This window comes from Palaemon carinicauda, chromosome 35 (assembly GCF_036898095.1).
Source record: "Palaemon carinicauda isolate YSFRI2023 chromosome 35, ASM3689809v2, whole genome shotgun sequence".
Lineage (NCBI taxonomy): Eukaryota > Metazoa > Arthropoda > Malacostraca > Decapoda > Palaemonidae > Palaemon > Palaemon carinicauda.
The window spans coordinates 45,329,021-45,353,521 of NC_090759.1; the positions used below are offsets into that span (position 1 = coordinate 45,329,021).

The 24,501-nt window shown below is 40.4% G+C and overlaps 1 protein-coding gene across 1 annotated transcript in view; it reads left to right on the forward strand.

The window, feature by feature from the left end:
- Positions 1-10,248, forward strand: part of LOC137627426 (F-box/LRR-repeat protein 20-like) — a 210,602-nt gene extending 200,354 nt beyond the window's left edge. The window contains exon 8 of the mRNA XM_068358512.1: positions 9,162-10,248. Coding sequence (XP_068214613.1) covers positions 9,162-9,314 — 153 coding nt within the window. The 3' untranslated portion in view covers positions 9,315-10,248. The remainder of the gene's footprint in view (positions 1-9,161) is intronic.
- The last annotated feature ends 14,253 nt before the right edge of the window (positions 10,249-24,501 follow it).

The window sequence follows — 24,501 nt, forward strand, 5'->3', positions numbered from 1 at the left end:
TTTCAATGCTAAAATAGGTCAGAAGAAGAGACATGGAGAAATATATAATCATTAGGGCTTTTTGTACCCTAGAGGCAGTTATGGGAAAGGGTTAATCCCTCTCGGGCTCTGTGAGTGGTAATGTCAAGACAATTTATGCAGGGGATGCGGAAGAAGAAAGGGAAGGAGCAGACCAATGGAGGCTTTGTTCTACAGTACTCCTTTTTGAAGTTGTCAGAAAAAGAGGTCCCAGTCAATAAGATCCTTTAGTTGTTGGCCACCTCCATCTCTTTCAAAGTGATGTACCTTCTCTTGTTGTGAACACAGTATTATCTCAAGAGGTGTTAGCTAGTAGTGGATCCAGCCAGAGCACAAGATCCCAAAGCCAAATTCTTGGAAATGCTTGAGAAAAGTTCCTTTTCTTTTCAAGATGAATTAGCTGAGAGAAGAGTGATCATGTTTCCCTCATGTCAACAAATATGTAACAACTTAAACCATGTCCAGAAATTACTACCTTGAGGGGCCAAGACTTGTATGGTTTATCTCAGGATGCTTCCATGCATGTACCTTATGTGGCTCAATTCTGGCATTACTTATGGTTTCAGCAAGGGAGGAACTTGTACAGGTTCAGCATAACACAATCCAGCCTATACTTAGATCCTCGGCTATTCACAAAATTGAGAAAGCTCGTGATTAAGTTCCTACAATTACAAAAAGTTCTGGTCTTTGCATACTTGGACAATTAGTTGGTCGGGGCCGAGATGAGAGAATTGTGTCTTGACACAAATTTTGTCCTTTAATTGCTTCAGGATCTAGGCTTCCTGATCAACTTTCTAAAAATCTAGACTTGTTCTTACAAGATTATTCAGATGGTTAGACTGGGAAACGTCAAAATCCACCCTTGGCCTTTCCAAGTCTTCTCTGGGATGCATCTTAACCATGGTCAAGAGTTGTCTTTGGAGCTTTTCTCTTTCCAAACGAGAACTGAATTTTGTTCCGGACCTGCTTCAGTTTGCCTTATTAAACACCCAGCTCTGAAGACTAGATTGAAAGACCTCAATTGGGTTTGGAAAAGAGTGGCTCAGCAAGGGTTGCCTCACAAATGTTCTGTCACCTCTCAGCTACAAATAGTCTCTCTAAGACATCCAACATCACCACTGGCTCACTCCATTTTGGCACATATGGTCTCTCCACTTATTTCTGTGATCCATCATACAGGTGCAGGGGTTGGGAGGTCACTGGAAGGAGAACCTGTGTGTCTGGGAAATGGCCCCTTTAATTTGCAGTATTTCATATAAATATGTTGGAACTGATGACAGTCTTCACAACACTAGAGCTCTTTCTAAGCAGGAACTCACATATCAAAATTTTAAGCAACAAATGCAGCTGTCAGTTATCTTGTAAGAGGGGCTGAGGGGTATTGTTCAAGAGCGCTAATCACTGATCCTCCCTATCATAAAGTTCCTTCGAGAGGATCTGTTGCTCCTCCCAATTTACCTGTATAGTTCCTTCAATATGGTAGTGGATGCCTTGTATACATTGAGGGTTATAGACTAGAGCTCCTTATGCTAGATCCTTAAAACAGTTCATGATCTCTTAAGGACTTGTTTGCGACCATGACTTTTACTATATATACCTCCAATTGAGATCTGTTCTATCTGCTTCATCTTAACATGTTTGATTCGAGGGTTTGAAAAATTTCATCATCCTTCACATGGCCTTACTATGGCTTAACTGTACATGGTTAGCTTCCACTCCATCAGAGTCTAAGACTCAAGTCATCTCCTCATTGGACATCACAGCTGGAACAAAAATTAGGGAATGAGAATACCTTTACCTTTCTATTTTCTGACTCAAAACATTCTGCCCTGATTTCCTCCCATGTCTACGGGAAAGGCTTTTCGGCTAACTATATTACGGGATAAACGGTAAGAAAGTCTTCTTCCACTAGGCAATACCAGTCAGTATGGAAGGCATGGATGACATTTCATAGGGTCAGGACCCCATACTGGGATACCCCTGAGTTCATGGTTTTCTTCCTGGCCTACCTCTTGGATGATAGTAATATTAAGCCCTCTAAAATTTAGTCACAATTCTTTTGTGATAGAACCCTCTCAAGCTGGCTTTTGATGGAAATTTAGCTTCAGATGTGTTTCACAAGCTCACAATGCTCTTGCCTTGCAAAAGGCTTCCTTACCAACTACTGTTTCCATCCCATTTGATAGCATTCTTTATTTCTTGACTAAATTAGATATAAGACTTATTTCCTGAAAAGGTTCCCTTTAAAGGGTAGTGCTTTCAGTAACATTACCCTCAGGAGTATGAGTCAGTAACCAGCTCCAATCTGCAGAGAGCTGGAGTTCCTCACCCTCATTCCAAGCTTTCTCCTCATGCTGACTCTAGGTCTTCTCTTCCTACCCAAGAAGGGAAAAACCATTACATCAGCTTGATATTTTATAGTTCAACCTTGCAGCCAACCCCTCCTTGTGATAGCCTCAAAGTAAAAAAAAAATGGGGGGAGGTACAGATTGGTTCCCAAGGACTTTTCAACTTAGACTAGAGCAGGGAATCAAATACAGTACAACAGGATAGACAAAAGAAACATCTTTTACCTTGCTCCACAAGCAGTATATATTTGTTTACCCACAGACTCGGGTCTACGGGAGATCTCTAAGATCAGACTCTCAACAATTCCAACAAAGCACAAAGTATGCTAAATTTGATTGTCAGCATAACAACACGTCATCTGTTGAAAAGCAGTAACAATTGCCGGAAAGTGTATCATTGTGCTATCACAGACACAATGCGTTTAAGAGAGTCCTGTGGGTATAGGTTCCAGAATTCCATTACAGCACCTCCTATGCTAAATTTGTCTGCTAGCAGAACAACATACAGCCGATTGAGATGCACCACTAATCACTGGAAGGATTATAAATGGTACTTGAGTGTTTGTTAACCACCAGAAGCCATCTTTTCCCAATAAGATTAGACATCAGTTATATCTCACCAACCTATATAAGTTTAGGGAGGTGGGAGGATCTTAGGGATTACATAGAGCCTGCCCAAAAATAGGTTTTCCCTTTGTAAAAACCCATTTATGGAAGTTAGGAACTCTGTGGTTTCCAAAGGATAGTGCCAGAGTATCAAAAGGTAGCTTAGTAAAACACAAGTGTCTACAGTAGTTACCTATAAAGACCAGGCAAAAAATAGTCCATACTTACTTCATATGAATAGAAACAACTACAATAGTATGGCAATCCACTCACCATAAGAAAAGGAATCCCTGGATATGGGGGTAGACCTCTTAACAGATTTCCCCTTTGGTGTTGCAATCGAGCCACAAATGTAAGCATGCTGAACTGTTTGTATTTCTTTAAGGTAGAGCTTAATAAATGCCCTATGGCCAGACTAACTAGTAAAGCTCTAGATATACTGAATATTTGTACAGATAGTTGAGGATATGCAATCCTCCTCCCATCATGTGCTTTCTAGTATGAAGACAAGATCTGGGTTTTTTGTAATGAGGTAGGTCATAAGACAATGGATAGTTCCTGTAGCGAGAGGCTTAATATTCTGAGTGTTCTTAAACAGACTACCTTCTGAACATTTAGATCTCTGCCAATAAGATTGTAGGATAGACCCCTAAAATTCCCGCAAAGTTAAGTTGGTACTTTGTGTGACGTTAAATCACTGCTTAACACTAGAACGACCAAGCGGTCATTTTGACCGCATTTTGATTTTCGGATGCATAGAGCTATTATAATTTTCCCCAACAAACTTGATACTCATTGACTTTTCCTAACTTTTCATGATATATATTGATAATAATTGAAAATTAAAAAATGCTATAATCCTTTGAGATATATTAGGTAATACCTAGAACGACCGAACGGTCATTTTGACCGCTAGGCAGCAATACAATGGTAATTATGGTGGTGCCCCAGTCAAAACGTTTGGCAGCGTGTATTCCCGGCGCCTGTAAGTCTGGCGGCGTGTTATTGAAATTCAGTCAGTTTCCCCTGAAGTACTAGAGTCTAAACATGTCGAACAAACGCTCTCTGTCGAATGATGAAATTGTGACATATTTGTCGACACTATCTGAATCTGAGTCTGAAGGAGATCCGATATCTGAAGATGAAGAAAACGAGTATATCCACAATCAAGAAAGTTCATCTTAATCTGATGATTATCATGACAATAGTGGTAGTGAAAACGAACCGTTGCAAAGCACTGTTGCTCTTTCAAACAAAGAAGATACTCTAGATGTGCAAACAACTTCTACTACTATTCTGACTGGCAAGGATGGAACACGATGGGAAAGTATTGACCAGAATCTTGTCAATGCCGGGAGAATTACCGCCCAAAACATAATACGAGAAATACCGGGACCAACATCCGTTGCCAAACGTCAAGTTTTTCCTGGACAAGTTCTGAGAGCTTTCAGATTATTGATAGATGACTTCATTATCAAACACATACAAAAGTGTACAGAAACTGAAGCGAGAATGAAATTGAATGATGAGACTTGGAACATATCATTTGAAGAGATTTATGCTACTATAGGCATTATGTATGCCAGAGGAGTTCTTGCAAAAGGACAATCTGTTGAAAACCTTTGGTCAGTAAAATGGGGGCCTCCCTTTTTCCGAGAGACAATGTCAAGAGCACGTTTCAAGGAAATTATGAAATTCCTAAGATTTGATATTCGATCATCACGATCCATTCGAATGCAAACTGACAAATTTGCTATGATTTCAGAAGTTTGGGACAGATTCATCAAAAACAGTATTTCTTGTTATAGGCCTAGTGAAAATATAACCGTAGATGAGCAGTTATTTCCAACAAAATGCAGGTGTCCTTTTACCCAATATATTGCCAGTAAGCCTGACAAGTTTGGAATAAAATTTTGGTTAGCGGCTGACGCAAAATCAAAATACCTTCTAAATGGATTCCCTTATCTTGGAAAAGACGAGAGTCGTCCATCAAACCAACCACTCTCGGAATACGTCGTTCTCAAGCTCACAGAACCATATACAGGGAAAGGGAGAAATGTGACCACTGATAACTTTTTCACATCTGTGAAGTTAGCTGAAAAATTGCTTGCTAAAAATACAAGCCTTGTCGGGACTGTGAACCGTATACGAAGGGAGATCCCAATTTTCATAAGAAATACCCGTGACAAGCAGTACAGCTCACAGATACTAAAACATAATCAGTGCACTTTGACAGTGTATCAGTGCAAGAAAAATAAAAATGTTCTCTTACTTAGTACAGTCCATAAAAAGGTAGAAATTGGAAATGATGCCAAGAGAACTCCAGACACCATTAGTTACTACAATAATTCTAAATTTGGAGTTGATGTCGTGGATCAAATGGAAAGATTATACACTACAAAAGCCGCTTCACGAAGATGGCCTGTCCAAGTCTTTTATAATATATTAGATTTTTCTGGTATCAATGCCTGGATTATCTACAAAGAAGTCACAGGTGAACTAATTTCCCGTCGTGATTTTATTCTTCGGTTAGCTGAAGAACTTCAGAAAACCTTCAAGAACATTCATGCCGAAGGAAACTGTGAAAGTGATGCGGATACTTATGTTGACGCAAATGTTTCATATACCTCAAACAAGAGAAAACAATGCCAAATAAGACAGTGTAAAGGGAATAAGACAACAGAAATCTGCTGTAAGTGCAAAAAGTTTGTATGTGGGAAATGTACAAACATTGTCATCAAGAAAATCATTTGTGTAAAATGTAAACAGTAAATCGTACATTGTAAGGATTGTAGTGAAATCACACAATATATATATATATATATATATATATATATATATATATATATATATATACATATATATATATATATATATATATATATATATATATATATATATATATATATGTATATATATATATATATATATATATATATATATATATATATATATATATATATATATATATATATATATACGTATATATATATATATATATATATATATATATATATATATATATATATATATATATATATATATATGTATATATACGTATATATATATATATATATATATATATATATATATATATATATATATATATATATATATATATATATATATATATATATATATACATATATTATATATATATATATACGTATATATATATATTTATATGTATATATACGTATATATATATATATATATATATATATATATATATATATGTATGTATATACATATATATATATATATATATATATATATATATATATATATATATATATATATATATATGTATGTATATACATATATATATATATATATATATATATATATATATATATATATATATATATATATATATATATATATATATATATATATATATGTATATACATATATATATATATATATATATATATATATATATATATATATATATATATATGTATATACATATATATATATATGTATATACATATATATATATATATATATATATATATATATATATGTATATATATATATATATATATGTATATATATATATATATATATATATATATATATTTATATACATATATATATATATTTATATACATATATATATATATATATATATATATATATATATATACATATATATATATATATATATATATATATATATATATATATATATATATATATATATACATATATATATATATATATATATATATATACATATATATATATATACATATATATATATATACATATATATATATATATATATATATATATATATATATATATATATATATATGTATATATGTTTGTGTGTGTATGTGTGTTTTCTATGTATGTGTAAGAGGGTTTATGTGAATATTGTGCATAGAACCTACCTGTATTTTTCTGTATCCATGTCGATATTTAAATTTCAGCAGCCTTTTTAGTTATTATAGCAATTGTAATCTTTATTAATTTCATTCTTTAATATTGAGTTTTCCTATTGAACAAAAATAGTTGTACCCTTCAATGGCATTGGTTTAAATAAAGCACAGCTTGTTTATTTCATGAACCATTTTTAATTATCCAAGAATGATCAAAAATAAATTAGGAATTATAAATTAAAAAATAATAGCCTAACTGCAGAGGAAATTCATGTGCGGTCATTTTGACCGCTTGGTCGTTCTAGGGGGTTAACCATCAGTGGCCGTTCTAGTGTTAAACAAGTTTTTGGTGTAAAGTTTCTTGAAATTAGAAATGACTAGCTGGTCCATGGGCTGGAGGATAGGGGTGGTGTTTAGTGGGAGATACAGCACTTTTTGATAAACTTGAACTCATTTAGGATATCATCTTCGAGTCCTGGGGGTTAAGCAGGAGCATTATCCAGGCAAAGCAATCACTTCAAAGGCAAATTAATCTCTTGAAGGAACTTCTTGACAGCAGGTCCAAAAACTTGGCTAACCCATTCAACAAAGAAAAGCCTAGTAACCCAAGCCTTAGCATTAACACAGCAGAAAACTTACAGCAAGTCCTTATTGATTTTATACAGTTTAAATGCCTTAGGGTTTTCGGAATAGTAAACCAATAACGGCTTGATTTTGCAGTCCTCCCTGGCGTTGACACATAGGGCAAAAGTCAACTGATCCTTCTCACTGGTTATGGTTCACTTTCCCTTTGCCCACGCACACCGAATAGTCTGGCCTATTCTTTACAGATTCTCCTCTGTCTTCATACACCTGACAACACTGAGATTACCAAACACTTCTTCTTTGCCCAAGGGGTTAACTACTGCACTCTAATTGTTCAGTGGCTACTTTCCTCTTGGTAAGGGTAGAAGAGACTGTCTAGCTATGATAAGCAGTTCTTCTAAGAGAAGGACACTCCAAAATCAAACCATTGTTTTCTAGTCTTGGGTAGTGCCATAGCCTCTGTACCATGGTCTTCCACTGTCTTGGGTTAGAGTTCTCTTGCTTGAGGGTACACTTGGGCACACTATTCTATCTAATTTCCCTTCCACTTGTTTTGTTAAAGTTTATATAGTTTATATTTATTTTTTCCTTGTTTCCTTTCCTCACTGGGCTATTTTCTCTGTTGGAGCCCCTGGGCTTATAGCATCCTGCTTTTCCAACTAGGGTTGTAGCTTAGCAAGTAATAATAATAATAATAATAATAATAGGCTTATGTCTAGGCATTTTCTTCTCTTCGGTGGTGATTTATGCGTTGAACACTTGTTGCACTACGTAGCCTTCTTCCTTCAAGATCTTTTCGAATTGCTTAACAAATTTGTTGTACAGCCTTGGTGTCTGAACTTGAAGCCTCCCCATGCCCTACAACTGGATGAATCCCGGTCCGTTTCTTGAATTTCGCGAACCAACAGCGAGACACCTTGAATTCCTCTGTTGTAGGATCGGTTGAACTCTCCCCTTCATCAACCCTAGAGCCCGTCGCCTTCAAGTCGCAATAGATAGTCTGGCCTTCTCAAATATGATCATTTCAGTGATCGTATCACCAGCAGTCTCCTTGTCCTTTATCCATATAAGCAAAATGCGTTCCATGTCTTCCAGGGCAGGGCTGCGATGTTTAGAGATGATGGTGATCCCCTTTAGATGGTTTGGCCACTTCAATGGTTGCCTTTTACTTGATGATCGTAGACATGTTCCGGCCATATTGTTTAGCCAGATCACTCACACGCACACAGCGCTTATATTTTTCTATGATTCCTTGTTTTAATTCTAAGGAAAGCATTACCTTCTTCCTTTTATCCCAATACTACTACTACTCACACTAGCCTTCTTTGGACCCATGATTATAAAATAAAGAAGGGAATGTGAAAAAGGAAGGCATTAAGCACTGTTAATTACAAACCGAACATAGGAGAACCACACAATATGCAGGAGAGCTGTGAACAGACTGACATGCTGTTGTCTAGTGGAGTAACCAAGAAACTGCGACGCTTTGAGAAACTTCGGCATAGTGTGTTGGAAATTACATCGGGTATCAAGTTGAATATTGGATCAAATTTCACATCGCATGTTGGAAAATTTGTATGTTTAGGCAATCGTAAGTAGATGTTCCACTGAATAAAGCTTAGGTGTTTGCAATTGGTATATTTAGGGAAAATATAGTTTATTGTATAAAATTTCACTTTTGTACATAGTAATTTTAATATACTTCTCTTCATTACAGGTTCCATTAACTCTAAAAAGTGTCCATAGGCTTGTGGAGTCCTGTCCAAATCTTGAATTCCTCGGTGTATCTTCTTGGGATGTTGCTGAAGAAGAATTTTTTCAAATTCGAGATCACATCAAAAAGAACAATTATAATCTCACCATATTGTAGCATTGTTTAGTAAGAAGTGCATATTGATCGAAAAGATATGTATAAAATATTCTCATCAGTTTGTATACAGATTTCTGCCTTTTGAATGTACAATTGTATGTAGAGTATGGGAATGGCTGTATATTGAACAGCATTAGAAACTGCTGTTGCATATTAATGTACAACAATGTGTATTAGTCTAGAATTTTATTCCTTGTGTATATTTTTAATTGCATGGATTTTTCATTGTGAATGTAGACAGCTGTTTGGCAGCCTGTGCATTATATTTTATATAATTTTATGAGTAGCAGAATATATACAAGAAAAAATAGTTTTCTATGTATGTGGTGAAATCTCTAAAGAATTTGAAAGTGAAATGCTCATATTCATTAGGAGAAATGGAGACAGAAAAAATTAATTTTTTAATAGAAAAGTGAAAAAGAAAAAAAAAAACAAGTTTCCTACTAGTGGAATGATCTTGACAACTTTCTTCATACTAGTGATTGTTGGTCAAATATGTTAATAAGCATTGGACTAGTGTGTAAAGTTGTTTAAGGCTTTGTAGTGGTTTTTCATTTTTTTGCTCCACATTATTGTTTTTATTACAGAGTTCAATCACATTTTTATTGTGCTATCAAGTAAGGTACCAGAGCAGATGATATTGTATTAATTTAATTTCTCTTAGGTTTATTGCAATTATATTGTCACCTTTGTAATTTCTCATGTCTGAATTTTGTTTGGTAAGTCCATCAATTGTTAAACTTTCAGATCTAATTCTTATTGTAAGGCATCTGAAAGCCTGAACATGTTACTAGATGATTTTTATTTCTATTTCTTACAGCTATCATATTTGCTGATGTAAAGTTTTTCTTGAAATTCACTCATGTGTGTAATTAAGAAGAAATTCTTACCTCTTGAGATATGTTATTTTCATTAGTAAAATAAATTTTTGAATATACTTACCCGGTGATCATATAGCTGTCAGCTCTGCTGCCCGACAGAAAAACCTACGGACGAAATACGCCAGCGATCGCTATACAGGTGAGGGTGTACATCAACAGCGCCATCTGTCGAGCAGGTACTCAAGTACTCCATGTCAACACAGAACTAATTTTCTCCTCGGCCCACTGGGTCTCTATTGGGGAGGAAGGGTGGGTCCTTTAATTTATGATCACCGGGTAAGTATATTCAAAAATTTATTTTACTAATGAAAATAACATTTTTCAATATTAAACTTACCCGGTGATCATATAGCTGATTCACACCCAGGGGGGTGGGTAGAGACCAGCATATATGTTAACAATAAGAGCTAAGTATTTCGTATTTCATTTTAGCAGTTATTCAAAATAACAAACATAAAATTAATAAGTACCTGGTAAGGAAGTCGACTTGAACAATTACTCTGCCTTTTTTAAGTACGTCTTCCTTACTGAGCCTCGCAATCCTCATAGGATGCTGAGCGACTCCTAGGAGCTGAAGTATGAAGGGTTGCAACCCATACTAAAGGACCTCATCAAAACCTCTAATCTAGGCGCTTCTCAAGAAAGAATTTGACCACCCGCCAAATCAACCAGGATGCGAAAGGCTTCTTAGCCTTCCGGACAACCCAAAAAACAACAATAAAAAAGCATTTCAAGAGAAAGATTAAAAAGGTTATGGGATTAGGGGAATGTAGTGGTTGAGCCCTCACCCACTACTGCACTCGCTGCTACGAATGGTCCCAGGGTGTAGCAGTTCTCGTAAAGAGACTGGACATCTTTAAGGTAAAATGATGCGAACACTGACTTGCTTCTCCAATAGGTTGCATCCATTACACTCTGCAGAGATCTGTTTTGTTTGAAGGCCACTGAAGTTGCGACAGCTCTAACTTCATGTGTCCTTACCTTCAGTAAAGCATGGTCCTCCTCATTCAGATGGGAATGAGCTTCTCGAATCAAAAGTCTGATATAATAAGAAACTGCATTCTTCGACATAGGTAAAGCAGGTTTCTTAATGGCGCACCATAAAGCTTCTGACTGTCCACGTAATGGCTTAGTATGTCTCAAATAGTACTTAAGAGCTCTTACAGGGCATAGTACTCTTTCTTGTTCACTTCCAACCAAATTAGCAAGGCTTGGAATATCGAACGATTTGGGCCAAGGACGAGAAGGAAGTTCGTTTTTGGCTAAAAAACCAAGCTGTAAGGAACATGTAGCCGTTTCAGATGTAAATCCAATGTTCCTGCTGAAGGCGTGTATCTCACTGACTCTTTTAGCTGTTGCTAAGCAGACGAGGAAAAGAGTTTTCAAAGTGAGATCTTTAAAAGAGGCTGATTGAAGAGGCTCGAACCTTGCTGACATAAGGAATCTTAGTACCACGTCTAAGTTTCAACCTGGTGTGGCCAACCGACGCTCCTTCGAGGTCTCAAAAGACTTAAGGAGGTCCTGTAGATCTTTGTTGTTGGAAAGATCTAAGCCTCTGTGACGGAAGACTGCTGCCAACATGCTTCTGTAACCCTTGATCGTGGGAGCTGAAAGGGATCTTTCCTTCCTTAGGTATAAAAGGAAGTCAGCTATCTGAGTTACAGAGGTACTGGTTGAGGATACTGATTTCGACTTGCACCAGCTTCGGAAGACTTCCCACTTCGACTGGTAGACTTTGAGAGTGGATGTCCTCCTTGCTCTAGCAATCGCTCTGGCTGCCTCCTTCGAAAAGCCTCTAGCTCTCGAGAGTCTTTCGATAGTCTGAAGGCAGTCAGACGAAGAGCGTGGAGGCTTGGGTGTACCTTCTTTACATGCGGCTGACGCAGAAGGTCCACTCTTAGAGGAAGTGTTCTGGGAACGTCTACTAGCCATTGCAGTACCTCGGTGAACCATTCTCTCGCGGGCCAGAGGGGAGCAACCAACGTCAACCTTGTCCCTTCGTGAGAGGCGAACTTCTGCAGTACTCTGTTGACAATCTTGAACGGGGGGAACGCATAAAGGTCTAGATGGGACCAATCCAGAAGAAAGGCATCTATGTGAACTGCTGCTGGGTCCGGAATCGGTGAGCAATAAATTGGGAGCCTCTTGGTCATCGAGGTTGCGAACAGATCTATGGTAGGCTGACCCCACAAGGCCCATAGTCTTTTGCATACATTCTTGTGAAGGGTCCACTCTGTTGGGATGATTTGACCCTTCCGGCTGAGGCGGTCTGCCATGACATTCATGTCGCCTTGAATGAACCTCGTTACAAGGGATATGTTTCGATCTCTTGACCAGGTGAGGAGGTCCCTTGCGATCTCGTACAACGTCATCGAATGAGTCCCTCCTTGCTTGGAGATGTACGCCAAGGCTGTGGTGTTGTCGGAGTTCACCTCCACCACCTTGCCTAGAAGGAGGGACTTGAAGCTTCTCAAGGCCAGATGAACTGCCAGTAGCTCCTTGCAGTTGATGTGCAACGTTCTTTGATCCGTATTCCACGTGCCCGAGCATTCCCGACCGTCCAATGTCGCACCCCAGCCCGTGTCCGATGCGTCCGAGAAGAGAAGGTGGTCGGGGGTCTGAACAGCCAGTGGCAGACCCTCCCTGAGGAGAATGTTGTTCTTCCACCAAGTCAGTGAAGACTTCATCTTCTCGGAAATAGGAACCGAGACCGCTTCTAGCGTCTTGTCCTTTCTCCAGTGAACAGCTAGGTGAAATTGAAGGGGTCGGAGGTGGAGTCTCCCTAACGCGATGAACTGGTCCAGTGATGAAAGCGTCCCTATCAGACTCATCCACTGTCTGACTGAACATCGGTCCTTCTTCAGCATGTTCTGGATGCATTCTTGGGCTTGACTGATTCTGGGGGCCGACGGAAAAGCCCGAAAAGCTTGACTCTGAATCTCCATTCCTAGGTATACTATAGTTTGGGATGGGACGAGTTGGGACTTTTCCATATTGACCAGGAGACCCAATTCCTCGGTCAGATCCAGAGTCCACTTGAGATTCTCCAGACAGCGACGACTTGACGCAGCTCTTAAAAGCCAGTCGTCCAAATAGAGGGAGGCTCTGATGTCTGCTAAATGCAGGAATTTGGCAATATTCCTCATCAGTTTGGTAAAAACTAGAGGTGCCGTGCTTAGGCCAAAGCACAGGGCTTGGAACTGGTATACAACCTTCCCGAAAACGAACCTTAGAAAAGGTTGGGAATCTGGGTGGATGGGGACGTGAAAGTAAGCGTCCTTTAGGTCTAACGAGACCATCCAGTCTTCCTTCCTGACCGATGCTAGAACCGACTTTGTCGTCTCCATGGTGAACGTCTGCTTTGTGACAAAGACATTCAGAGCACTGACGTCTAGCACCGGTCTCCACCCTCCTGTCTTCTTCGCCACTAAGAAGAGACGGTTGTAGAAGCCCGGGGATTGATGGTCCCGGACTATGACTACCGCTCCCTTTTGAAGTAAGAGAGACACCTCTTGCTGTAAAGCTAGCCTCTTGTCCTCCTCTCTGTACCTGGGAGAGAGGTCGATGGGAGTTGTTGCTAGAGGGGGCTTGCGCAAGAATGGAATCCTGTACCCCTCTCTGAGTAACTTCACAGACTGTGCGTCTGCGCCCCTGTTCTCCCAGGTCCGCCAGTAGTTCTTGAGCCTGGCTCCCACTGCTGCCTGAAGAAGGTGGCAGTCAGACTCTGCCTCTAGAGGAATTGGAACCCTTCTTCTTGCTCCCACGTTGTCTTTGGGCACGAGCACCTCCTCTGCTGGAGGCTCTGCCACGAAAGGGCGGAATGAACCTTGACGGTGGAGTGTCCATCCTGGGTCTAGGCACGGATGGCAAAGGGGTGGCTTTGCGTGCGGATGACGCCACCAGATCATGAGTGTCTTTCTGGATCAAGGAGGCGGCAATCTCCTTGATCAACTCTTCAGGAAAGAGACACTTCGAGAGCGGAGCAAACATAAGTTCCGACTTTTGACATGGGGTGACTCCAGCAGACAAGAAGGAGCAAAGGTGATCCCGCTTCTTGAGGACCCCGGACACGAAAGAAGCCGCAAGCTCACTAGAACCATCCCGTATGGCTTTGTCCATGCAGGACATAATGAGCATGGAAGTTTCCTTATCAGAAGGTGAGGTCTTCCTGCTCAACGCTCCCAAACACCAGTCCAAGAAGTTAAAGACTTCGAATGCACGGAAAACTCCTTTCATAAGATGGTCCATATCCGAAGGAGTCCAGCAAATCTTGGAGCGTCTCATAGCCAGCCTGCGGGGAGAGTCTACCAGACTTGAGAAGTCGCCCTGGGCAGAGGCAGGAACTCCCAAGCCGAGAACTTCTCCCGTGGCATACCAGACGCTAGATCTGGAAGCAAGCTTGGCCGGGGGAAACATGAAGGTTGTCTTCCCAAGTTGCTTTTTGGACTGCAACCACTCTCCCAGTACCCTGAAAGCTCTCTTGGACGAGCGCGCGAGTACGAGCTTCGTAAAGGCAGGTGCTGTTGACTGCATGCCTAAAGCGAACTCAGAGGGAGGCGAGCGTGGTGCTGCAGACACAAACTGATCCGGATATAAATCCTTGAACAGCGCAAGCACTTTCCTAAAGTCTAAGGAGGGAGGCGTGGTCTTGGGTTCGTCGATGTCCGAGTGTTGGTCGTCAAGATGTGCAGCTTCGTCATCATCAGAGAGTCCATCGTCTGAATGTTGAGGAGGAAGCGGCAAAGGAGTAGGTAAAAGCTGGACGGCTGAGTCCGGCAGCACGGGTGCATGCGTGGCTGCACTGGACCCAACGTCATGGAACTGTTGGTCAGTCTGAGAACTGGCAACAACCATAGCTGAGTGGGGACGCAAAGCGTCTACTCCTGCCTGTGGTCGGATAGCGGAGACCACCGTGGGTTGCGGAGGCTGACGCACTGCGTCAAAACACGGCAACTGAACTCCACCCTCCTGTTGTGGTAGCACACGAACGTCAACGGAGGGTTCCGTGCGTCTGTGAACGTCAACATGCGTCTGGCAGGGTCGACTGCGCATGGGTGGTGGAGCTCTCACAGCTGGAGTGTGGGAGCAGGCAGCCTCAGCGTCTGCTGGGCGCACAACCGTGGTTGGTTGTAGGCTAACGGGTGCAGCGTCAACCTTCTCCGCACGATACTCCTGCATAAAGGAAGCTAACTGAGTCTGCATAGACTGTAGTAAAGACCACTTAGGGTCTACAGCAGCTGGTGCGGCAACAGACGGAGTTAATGCCTGTTGCGGTACCACTTTGCCTCTCTTAGGAGGCGTGCAGTCGTCGGAGGACTGCAGCGAGTCCGAACTGACCCAGTGGCTACACCTGGGCCGTTGGACTTGCTCGGAAGGGACCTTGCGTTTAAGAGGCCGTGAGACCTTGGTCCATCGTTTCTGGCGAGAAACCTCTTCCGCAGACGAGGAATGAACGGGCTCACTCGTCTTCTTGTGGGTGGGACGATCTAGGCAAGATACGTCCGAAACCACGGAGGGAACGTCTGTCCGCTGATTAAAGCCTGTCGAACCCTTTGGTCGTACGACATTGCTTCTCCCCTGGGCTTGGGAGCTTGCAAGAGGTCCCGGACTGGGAGGACGACAGGCACGAACAGACGCACCCTCATGCGTAACACTGACACTTTTCACTGCACTAACTCTCACTTCACTTCCCACTGCACTCTTACCTTTCAACTCCCTGACGTCAGCCATGAGTTGATTGCGGTCATTCGCCAATGACTCGACTCTCTCACCTAGAGCCTGGATGGCACGCATCATATCTGCCATTGAAGGTTGATGAGAGCTAGCAGGGGGGTCGGGTGCAACCACTACAGGGGAAGGAATAGGTTGTGGGGCATGGGAAGAGGAAAAATCTACTGAGCGAGACGAACTCCTCCTGATTCTATCCTTCTCTAGCCTACGTGCATATTTCAGGAATTCTTGAAAATCGAATTCCGAAAGCCCAACGCATTCCTCACATCGATCTTCCAATTGACAGGCTTTACCCCTACAATTGGAACAAACGGTGTGCGGATCGATAGAGGCCTTCGGAAGACGCCTTGAACAGTCCCTAGCGCTACACTTCCTGTACTTGGGGACTTGAGAAGGGTCAGACATCTTGAATTAGTCAAAGGGGGGAATTCAAAATCTATCCAAGTCGTCAACAAATAATCCAAAATTCAACAAAAGAATGCAAGGAAGTATTGAAGATAACTTCTGCACAGCGATAGCTAATAACCAGAAATGAATACTTCACCAAATAACGTGAAAATCAATCCAGAAAACAACAGCGTATTTAGTAGGTCTTGCCGGTGGCACGACAGAGAGAAAATTGGTTCTGTGTTGACATGGAGTACTTGAGTACCTGCTCGACAGATGGCGCTGTTGATGTACACCCCCACCTGTATAGCGATCGCTGGCGCATTTCGTCCGTAGGTGTTTCTGTCGGGCAGCAGAGCTGACAGCTATATGATCACCGGGTAAGTTTAATATTGAAAAATATATTTTTTTCATACATTGGTCTGTTATGCTTTATCTATCTACACTGCAAATGTTCTATGTTTCATGTAGCATATTTATTTGGTACAGTACTATGTGTGCTCACTTGTTTATTTTATTTACCAAATGGATGATCATGGATAGTTTGTAGAAATGGATAATTTTATGCCTGTATTTACATTTTGTGAATTATTCAATCTAATTAGAAGGCAGGTTAGTCATCACAAAGAGAAGTTCTATAACTCTCCAGTTTTATCCAGGATTCAAGCTTGGTTAGGTACAAATTAGTTGATCAGAGAAAGTTTTTTTTTTTGGTTTAGCTAGATTATGGAAATCCCTAGGTATTGCCACATGATAATTAGGTACCCAAGAAACTTTTTGTTTGTACAAGAATATAAACTAGTTTTTACATAGAGGTATCTTTGAAACAAGCTGGTTCAGCTGTAAAAACTTGTTAAGCAATAGTGCCAGGGGGAATAACTATCGAATATATTGTGTGCCTATCCATGCTATTTCTTTGATCATTACCATGTCAACATTTATCCACTGCTACTGTGCAATTTTTACTTGTGTTGTCGAAAGCCTTTTAGACATTCTGTCCTCACTTTGTGTTAAATGGTATTTTTATGTTTACCTGTTCTTTAGGATCGAAGTTAAGAGTAAATAAAATAGATACCCTATGCAATTGCAGGTAGATGCTGTTTTATGTAACCTATGAAATAGGTTCTAATGTTTTATTAACAATTGAAAGGCTAGAATTGTTTAAAAGGTATTTCCTGTGAAAAGTGGTCACATTTTAGTGGCAAAGGTTTGGCTCAAATCACAGGACGACTAATAAGGCTAATAGAGTTTCTCACCAAAAATTGTCACTTTCCAGTGGCAGAGGTTTGGCCAAATCAGAGGAGGACTAATAAGACTAATTCAGTTTCTTGCCAAAACTGGTCACTTTCCAGTGGCAGAGGTTTGGCTTAAAACAGAGGAGGACTAAGGCTAATATAAGTTTCTTGCCAAAATTAGTCACTTTCCAGTGGCTAAGGTTTGGCTCAAATCATAGGAGGACTGATAAGGTTAATTGGGTTTCTTGCCAAAAGTAGTCACTTTCCAATGGCAGAGGTTTGACTAAAATCAGAGGAGGACTAATAAGGCTAATAGAGTTTCATGCCATAAATGGTCACTTTTCAGTGGCATAGGTTTGGCTCAAATCAGAGGAGGACTAATAAGGCTAATAGTTTCTTGCCCCAAAAAGACCACTTTCTAGTGGCAGAGGTTTGGCTCAAATCAGAGGAGGACTAATATGACTATCAGAGTTTCTTGCAAAAAGTAGTCACTTTCCAGGTACAGAGGTTTGGCTCAAATAATAGGAGGAATAATAAGGGTAATAGAGTTTCTTGCCATAAATGGTCACTTTCCAGGTGCAGAGGTGTGGCTCAAATCAGAGGAGGACTAATAGGGCTAATAGAGTTTCTTTCCAAAATTAGTAACTTTCCAGTGGCAGAGTTTTGGCTCAAATCAGAGGACTCATCATAAGGCTAATAGAGTTTCTCGCCAAAAATGGTCACTTCCCAGTGGCAGACGTTTGGCTCAAATCAAAGGAGGACTAATAAGGCTTATAGAGTTTCTTGCTAAAAATGGTCACTTTCCAGTGGCAGAGCTTTAGCTCAAATCAGAGAAGGACTAAGAAGGCTAACAGAGTTTCTTATAAAAAAAATAGTCGCTTACCAGTGGCAGAGGTTTGGCTCAAATCAGAGGAGAACTAATTGGGCTAATAGGGTTTCTTATAAAAAAAATGGTCGCTTACCAGTGGCAGAGGTTTGGCTCAAATCAAAGGAGGACTAATAAAGCTTATAGAGTTTCTGGGCAAAAATTGTTACTTTCCAGTGGCAGAGGTTTGCCTAAAATCAGGAAGGACTAATAGGGCTAATAGAGTTTCTTATAAAAGTATGGTCGCTTACCAGTGGCAGAGGTTTGGCTCAAATCAGAGGAGAACTAATAGGGCTAATAGAGTTTCTTGCCACAATTAGTCAATTCCAGTGGCAAAGGGTTGGCTCAAATCAGAGTTTCTTGCCAAAAGTATTCACTTTCCAGTTTCTTGCCAAAAATTGTCACCTTCCAATGGCAGAGGTTTCATTCAAATCAGAGGAGGACTAATATGGCTAATAAAGTTTCTTGCTGAAAATGATCACTTTCCAGTGGCAGAGGTTTGGCTCAAATCAGAGGAAGACTAATAAGGCTAATAGAGTTTCTTGCCAAAAATGGTCACTTTCCAGTGGCAGAGGTTTGGCTCAAATCAGAGGACTATTAAGGCTATCAGAGTTTCTTGCCAAAAGTCACTTTCCAGTTTCTTGCCAAAAATTGTCACTTTCCAGTGGCAGAGGTTTGGCTCAAATCAGAGGACTATTAAGGCTATCAGAGTTTCTTGCCTAAAGTAGTCACTTTCCAGTTTCTTGCCAAAAATTTTCACTTTCCAGGGGCAGAGCTTTCGTTCAAATCAGAGGAGGACTAATATGGCTAATAAAGTTTCTTGCTGAATATGATCACTTTCCAGTGGCAGAGGTTTGGCTCAAATCAGAGGAGGACTAATAAGGCTAATTCAGTTTCTTGCCAAAAATGGTCACTTTCCAGTGGCAGAGGTTTGGCTTAAATCAGATTAGGACTAAGGCTAACAAGAGTTTCTTGCCAAAAGTAATCACTTTCCAGTGGCAAAGGTTTGGCTCAAATCATAGGAGGACTGATAAGGGTAATTGGGTTTCTTGCCAAAAGTTGTCACTTTCCAATGGCAGAGGTTTGACTGAAATCAGAGGAGGACTAATAAGACTAGTAGAATTTCTTGCCAAAAATGGTCACTTTCCAGTGGCATAGGTTTGGTTCAAACCAGAGGAGGACTGATAAGGCTAATAGTTTCTTGCCCCAAAAAGACCACTTTCTAGTGGTAGAGGTTTGGCTCAAATCAGAGGAGCACTAATATGGCTATCAGAGTTTCTTGCAAAAAGTATTCACTTTCCAGGTGCAGAGGTTTGGCTCAAATCATAGGAGGAATAATAAGGCTAAATAGAGTTTCTTGCCATAAATGGTCACTTTCCAGTGGCAGAGGTGTGGCTCAAATCAGAGGACTAATAAGGCTAATAGAGTTTCTTGCCTAAAAAGGACCACTTCCTAGTGGCAGAGGTTTGGCTTAAATCAGAGGAGGACTAATATGGCTATCAGAGTTTCTTGCAAAAAGTATTCACTTTCCAGGTGCAGAGGTTTGGCTCAAATCATAGGAATAATAAGGCTAAATAGAGTTTCTTGCCATAAATGGTCACTTTCCAGTGGCAGAGGTGTGGCTCAAATCATAGGAATAATAAGGCTTATAGAGTTTCTTGCATAAATGGTCTCTTTCCAGTGGCAGAGGTGTGGCTCAAATCAGAGGAGGACTAATAAGGCTAATAGTTTCTTGCCTAAAAAGGACCACTTTCTTGTGGCAGAGGTTTGGCTCAAATCAGAGGAGACTAATATGGCTATCAGAGTTTCTTGCAAAAAGTAGTCACTTTCCAGCTGAAGAGATTTGGCTCAAATCAGAGGAGAACTAATAGGGCTAATAGAGTTTCTTGTCACAAGTAGTCACTTTCCAGTGACAAAGGTTTAGCTCAAATCAGAGGACTTAATTATTAAGGCTATCAGAGTTTCTTGCCAAAATCAATCACTTTCTGGTTTCTTGAGGTTTCGCTCAAATCAGAGGAGGACTAATAAGGCTAATAGTTTCTTGCCAAAAGTAGTCACTTCCATGGCAGAGCTTTGGCTCAAATCAGAGGAGGACTATCAAGGCTAATAGTTTCTTGCCAAAAAGGGTCTCTTTCCAATGGAAGAGTTGGCTCAAATCAGAGGAGGACTAATAAGGCTAATAGAGTTTCTTGTCTAAAAGTAATCACTTTCCAGTGGCAGAAGTTTGGCTCAAATCAGAGTAGGACTAATAAGGCTATCAGAGTGTCTTGTCTAAATCACGTTCCAGTCCAGAGGTTTGGCTCAAATCAGAGGAGGACTTATTAGGCTAATAGAGTTTCTTGAGAAAAGTAGTCACTTTCCAGTGGCAGAGATTGGGCTCAAATCAGAGTAGGACTGATAAGGCTAATAGAGTTTCTTGCCAAAAAAGGTCACTTTCCAGTAGCAGAGCTTTGGCTCAAATTAGAGGAGAATTAATAAGGCTAATAGAGTTTCTTGCCAAAAATGGTCACTTTCCAGTGGCAGAGGTTTGGCTCAAATTAGAGGACTGTTAAAGATATCAGAGTTTCTTGTCAAAAGTTGTCACTTTCCAGTGGCAGGGCCTTGGCTCAAATCAGGGGACTATAAGGCTAATAGAGTTTCTTGCCAAAAAAGGTCACTTTCCAGTGGCGGAGGTTTAGCTCAAATCAGAGGACTATTAAGGCTAACAGAGTTTCCTGTGAAAAGTGGTCACTTTCCAGGGGCAGAGCTTTGGCTCGTGTCAGTGGAGGACTAATAAGGCTATCAGACTTTCCAAAAGTGGTCACTTTCCAGTGGCAGAGGTTTGACTCAACGCAGAGGAGGACTAATAAGGCTATCAGAGTATCTGGCCAAAAGTGGTCACTTTCCAGTGGCAAAGTTTTGGCTTTAATCAGAGGAGGGCTTGTAATATTTTCAAAGTTTTCAGATGGTGATGCATCTGTATTTACTTCAATATCTCTTATTTGGTTCCAGGTCATCTACAACCCAGATTTTTTTTTTCAAGGGGTGTAATTCTTACGTCATCATTTTCTCTATAATTTTAGTGAGGCTCATCATGGTATTGGGAGAAGCCTTCTATATTTTTTTTGTGATGGGTCTCTCTTACAACTGTTGAATGTCTTCTTGTGTTCATTGGTCAGCTACCAGCATCCTTCACTCCTCCTCCTAAAATACCAGGCTTTTATAGGGAGTTCCTGTCCTACTCTCATGAGTTAAGGGGCTTTTGCATTATTATTATTATTATTATTATTATTAGAAAAGTTGAAAATGGCATATGACAAAGTGAAAGTAAGAGGAACTGGTAATTTAGAGGAGGAGTGGAAGTTAGTAAAATAAAATTTAGTTGGGATTGCAGGTGATGCGTGTGGCAAGAAGTTTGTTGGAGGCAGCATGAGGAAGGACAGTGAATGGTGGAATGAAGGAGTGAAGGTAAAAGTGGAAGAGAAAAAGAGGGCTTTTGAAGAATGGCTACAGAGTAATAGTGTAGAGAAGTATGAAAGATATAGAGAGAAAAATGTGGAAGTAAAGCGCTAGGTAAGTGAGGCAAAGAGGGCAGCTGACCTGAGGTGGGGTCAGGGATTGGGTCATTCATATTAAGAGAATAAGAAGTTTTGGAAAGAAGTGAAGAGAGTAAGGAAGGCTGGTTCAAGAATTGAAGAGACAGTGAAAGAAGAAAATGGAAGGTTGTTAAAAGGAGAGGAGGCAAGGAAAAGGTGGGCAGAGTATTTTGAAATTTTACTGAATGTTGAGGATAATAGGGAGGCAGATATAATTGCTGTTGCAGGTGTTGAGGTGCCGGTGATGGGAGATGAGAATGAGAGAGAGATTACGAGAGGAAGTGAGGAGAGCACTAGATGAAACGAGAGTAGGAAAAGCATCTGGTATGGATGGTGTGAGAGCTGAGATGTTGAAGGAAGGGGGTGTGACTGTACTTGAATGGTTGGTGAGATTGTTTAATATGTGTTGTGTTGTCAATGGTACCAGTAGATTGAGTTTGTGCGTGTATTGTACCACTATACAAGGGTAAGGGAGATGTGCATGGGTGTTGTAATTCAAGGGGTATTAGTTTGTTGAGTGTAGTTGGAATAGTGTATGGTAGAGTACTGATTAATAGGATTAAGGATAAAACAGAGAATGCAATCTTAGAAGTACAGGGTGGTTTTAGAAGAGGTAAAGGTTGTATGAATCAGATTTTTACAGTTAGGCAGATATGTGAGAAATATTTAGCAAAAGGTAAGGATGTGTATGTCGCGTTTATGGATCTGAAAAAGTGTATGATAGAGTTGATAGGGAAGCAATGTGGAATGTGATGAGGTTATATGGAGTTGGTGGAAGGTTGTTGCAAGCAGTGAAAAGTTTCTACAAAGGTAGTAAAGCATGTGTTAGAACAGGAAATGAAGTGAGAGATTGGTTTCTGGTGAGAGTGGGACTGAGACAGGGATGTGTGATGTCACCGTGGTTGTTTAACTTATATGTTGATGGAGTGGTGAGAGAGGTGAATGCTCGAGTGCTTGGACAAGGATTGAAACTGGTAGACGAGAATAACCATGAATGGGAGTAAATCAGTTGTTGTTTGCGAATGATACTGTACTGGTTGCAAACGCGGAAGAGAAGCTTGGCCGATTAGTGACAGAATTTGGAAGGGTGTGTGAGAGAAGGAAGTTGAGAGTTAATGTGGGTAAGAGTAAGGTTATGAGATGTACGAGAGGGGAAGGTGGTGCGAGGTTGAATGTCATGTTGAATGGAGAGTTACTTGAGGAGGTGGATCAGTTTAAGTACTTGGGGTCTGTTGTTGCAGCAAATGGTGGAGTGGAAACAGATGTACGTCAGAGAGTGAATGAAGGTTGCAAAGTGTTGGAGGCAGTTAAGGGACTAGTAAAAAATAGAGGGTTGGGCATGAAAGTAAAGAGAGTTCTGTATGAGAGAGTGATTGTACCAACTGTGATGTATGGATCGGAGTTGTGGGGAATGAAAGTGAAGGAGAGACTGAAATTGAAAGTGTTTGAAATGAAGTGTCTAAGGAGTACGGCTGGTGTATCTCGAGTAGATAGGGTTAGGAACGAAGTAGTGAGGGTGAGAACGGGTGTAAGAAATGAGTTAGCAGCTAGAGTGGATATGAATGTGTTGAGGTGGTTTGGCCATGTTGAGAGAATGGAAAATGGCTGTCTGCTAAAGAAGGTGATGAATGTAAGAGTTGATGGGAGAAGTACAAGAGGAAGGCCAAGGTTTGGGTGGATGGATGGAGTGAAGGAAGCTCTGGGTGATAGGAGGATAGATGTGAGAGAGGCAAGAGAGTGTGCGAGCGATTGTGACGCAGTACCGGTAGGCCCTGCTGCTTCCTCCGGTGCCTTGGATGACCACGGAGGTAGCAGCAGTAGGGGATTTAGCATTATGAAGCTTCATTTGTGGTGGATAATGTGGGAGGGTGGGTTGTGCCACCCTAGCAGTACCAGCCGAACTCGGTTGAGTCCCTTGTTAGGCTGGGAGGAACGTAGAGAGGAGACGTCCCCTTTTTTGTTTCATTTGTTTGATGTCGGCTACCCCCCAAAATTGGGGGAAGTGCCTTGGTATATGTAAGTGTATTATTATTATTATTATTATTATTATTATCATTATTATTATTATTACTTGCTAAGCTACAACCCTAGTTGGAAAAGCCAGATGCTATAAGCCCAAGTACTCCAACAAGGAAAACAGCCCAGTGAGGAAAGGAAATAAAGAAATAAATAAACTACAAGAGAAGTAATTTAACAATTAAAATAAAAAATTTCAAGAACAGTAACGACATTAAAATGAATCTTTCATATATAAGCTATTAAAACTTAAAAAAACAAGAGGAAGAGAAATAATAAAGAATTGTGTGCCCAAGGGTACCCTTAAGCAAGAGAACTTTATCCCAAGACGGTGAAAGGCCATGGTACAGAGGCTATGGCAATGCCCATGATCAGAGAACAATAGTTTGATCTTGGAGTGCCAATTTCCTTAAAGAGCTGCTTATCATAGCTAATGAGTCTTCTACCCCTACCCAGAGGAAAGTAGCCTCTGACCAATTACAGTAGTTAACCCCTTGA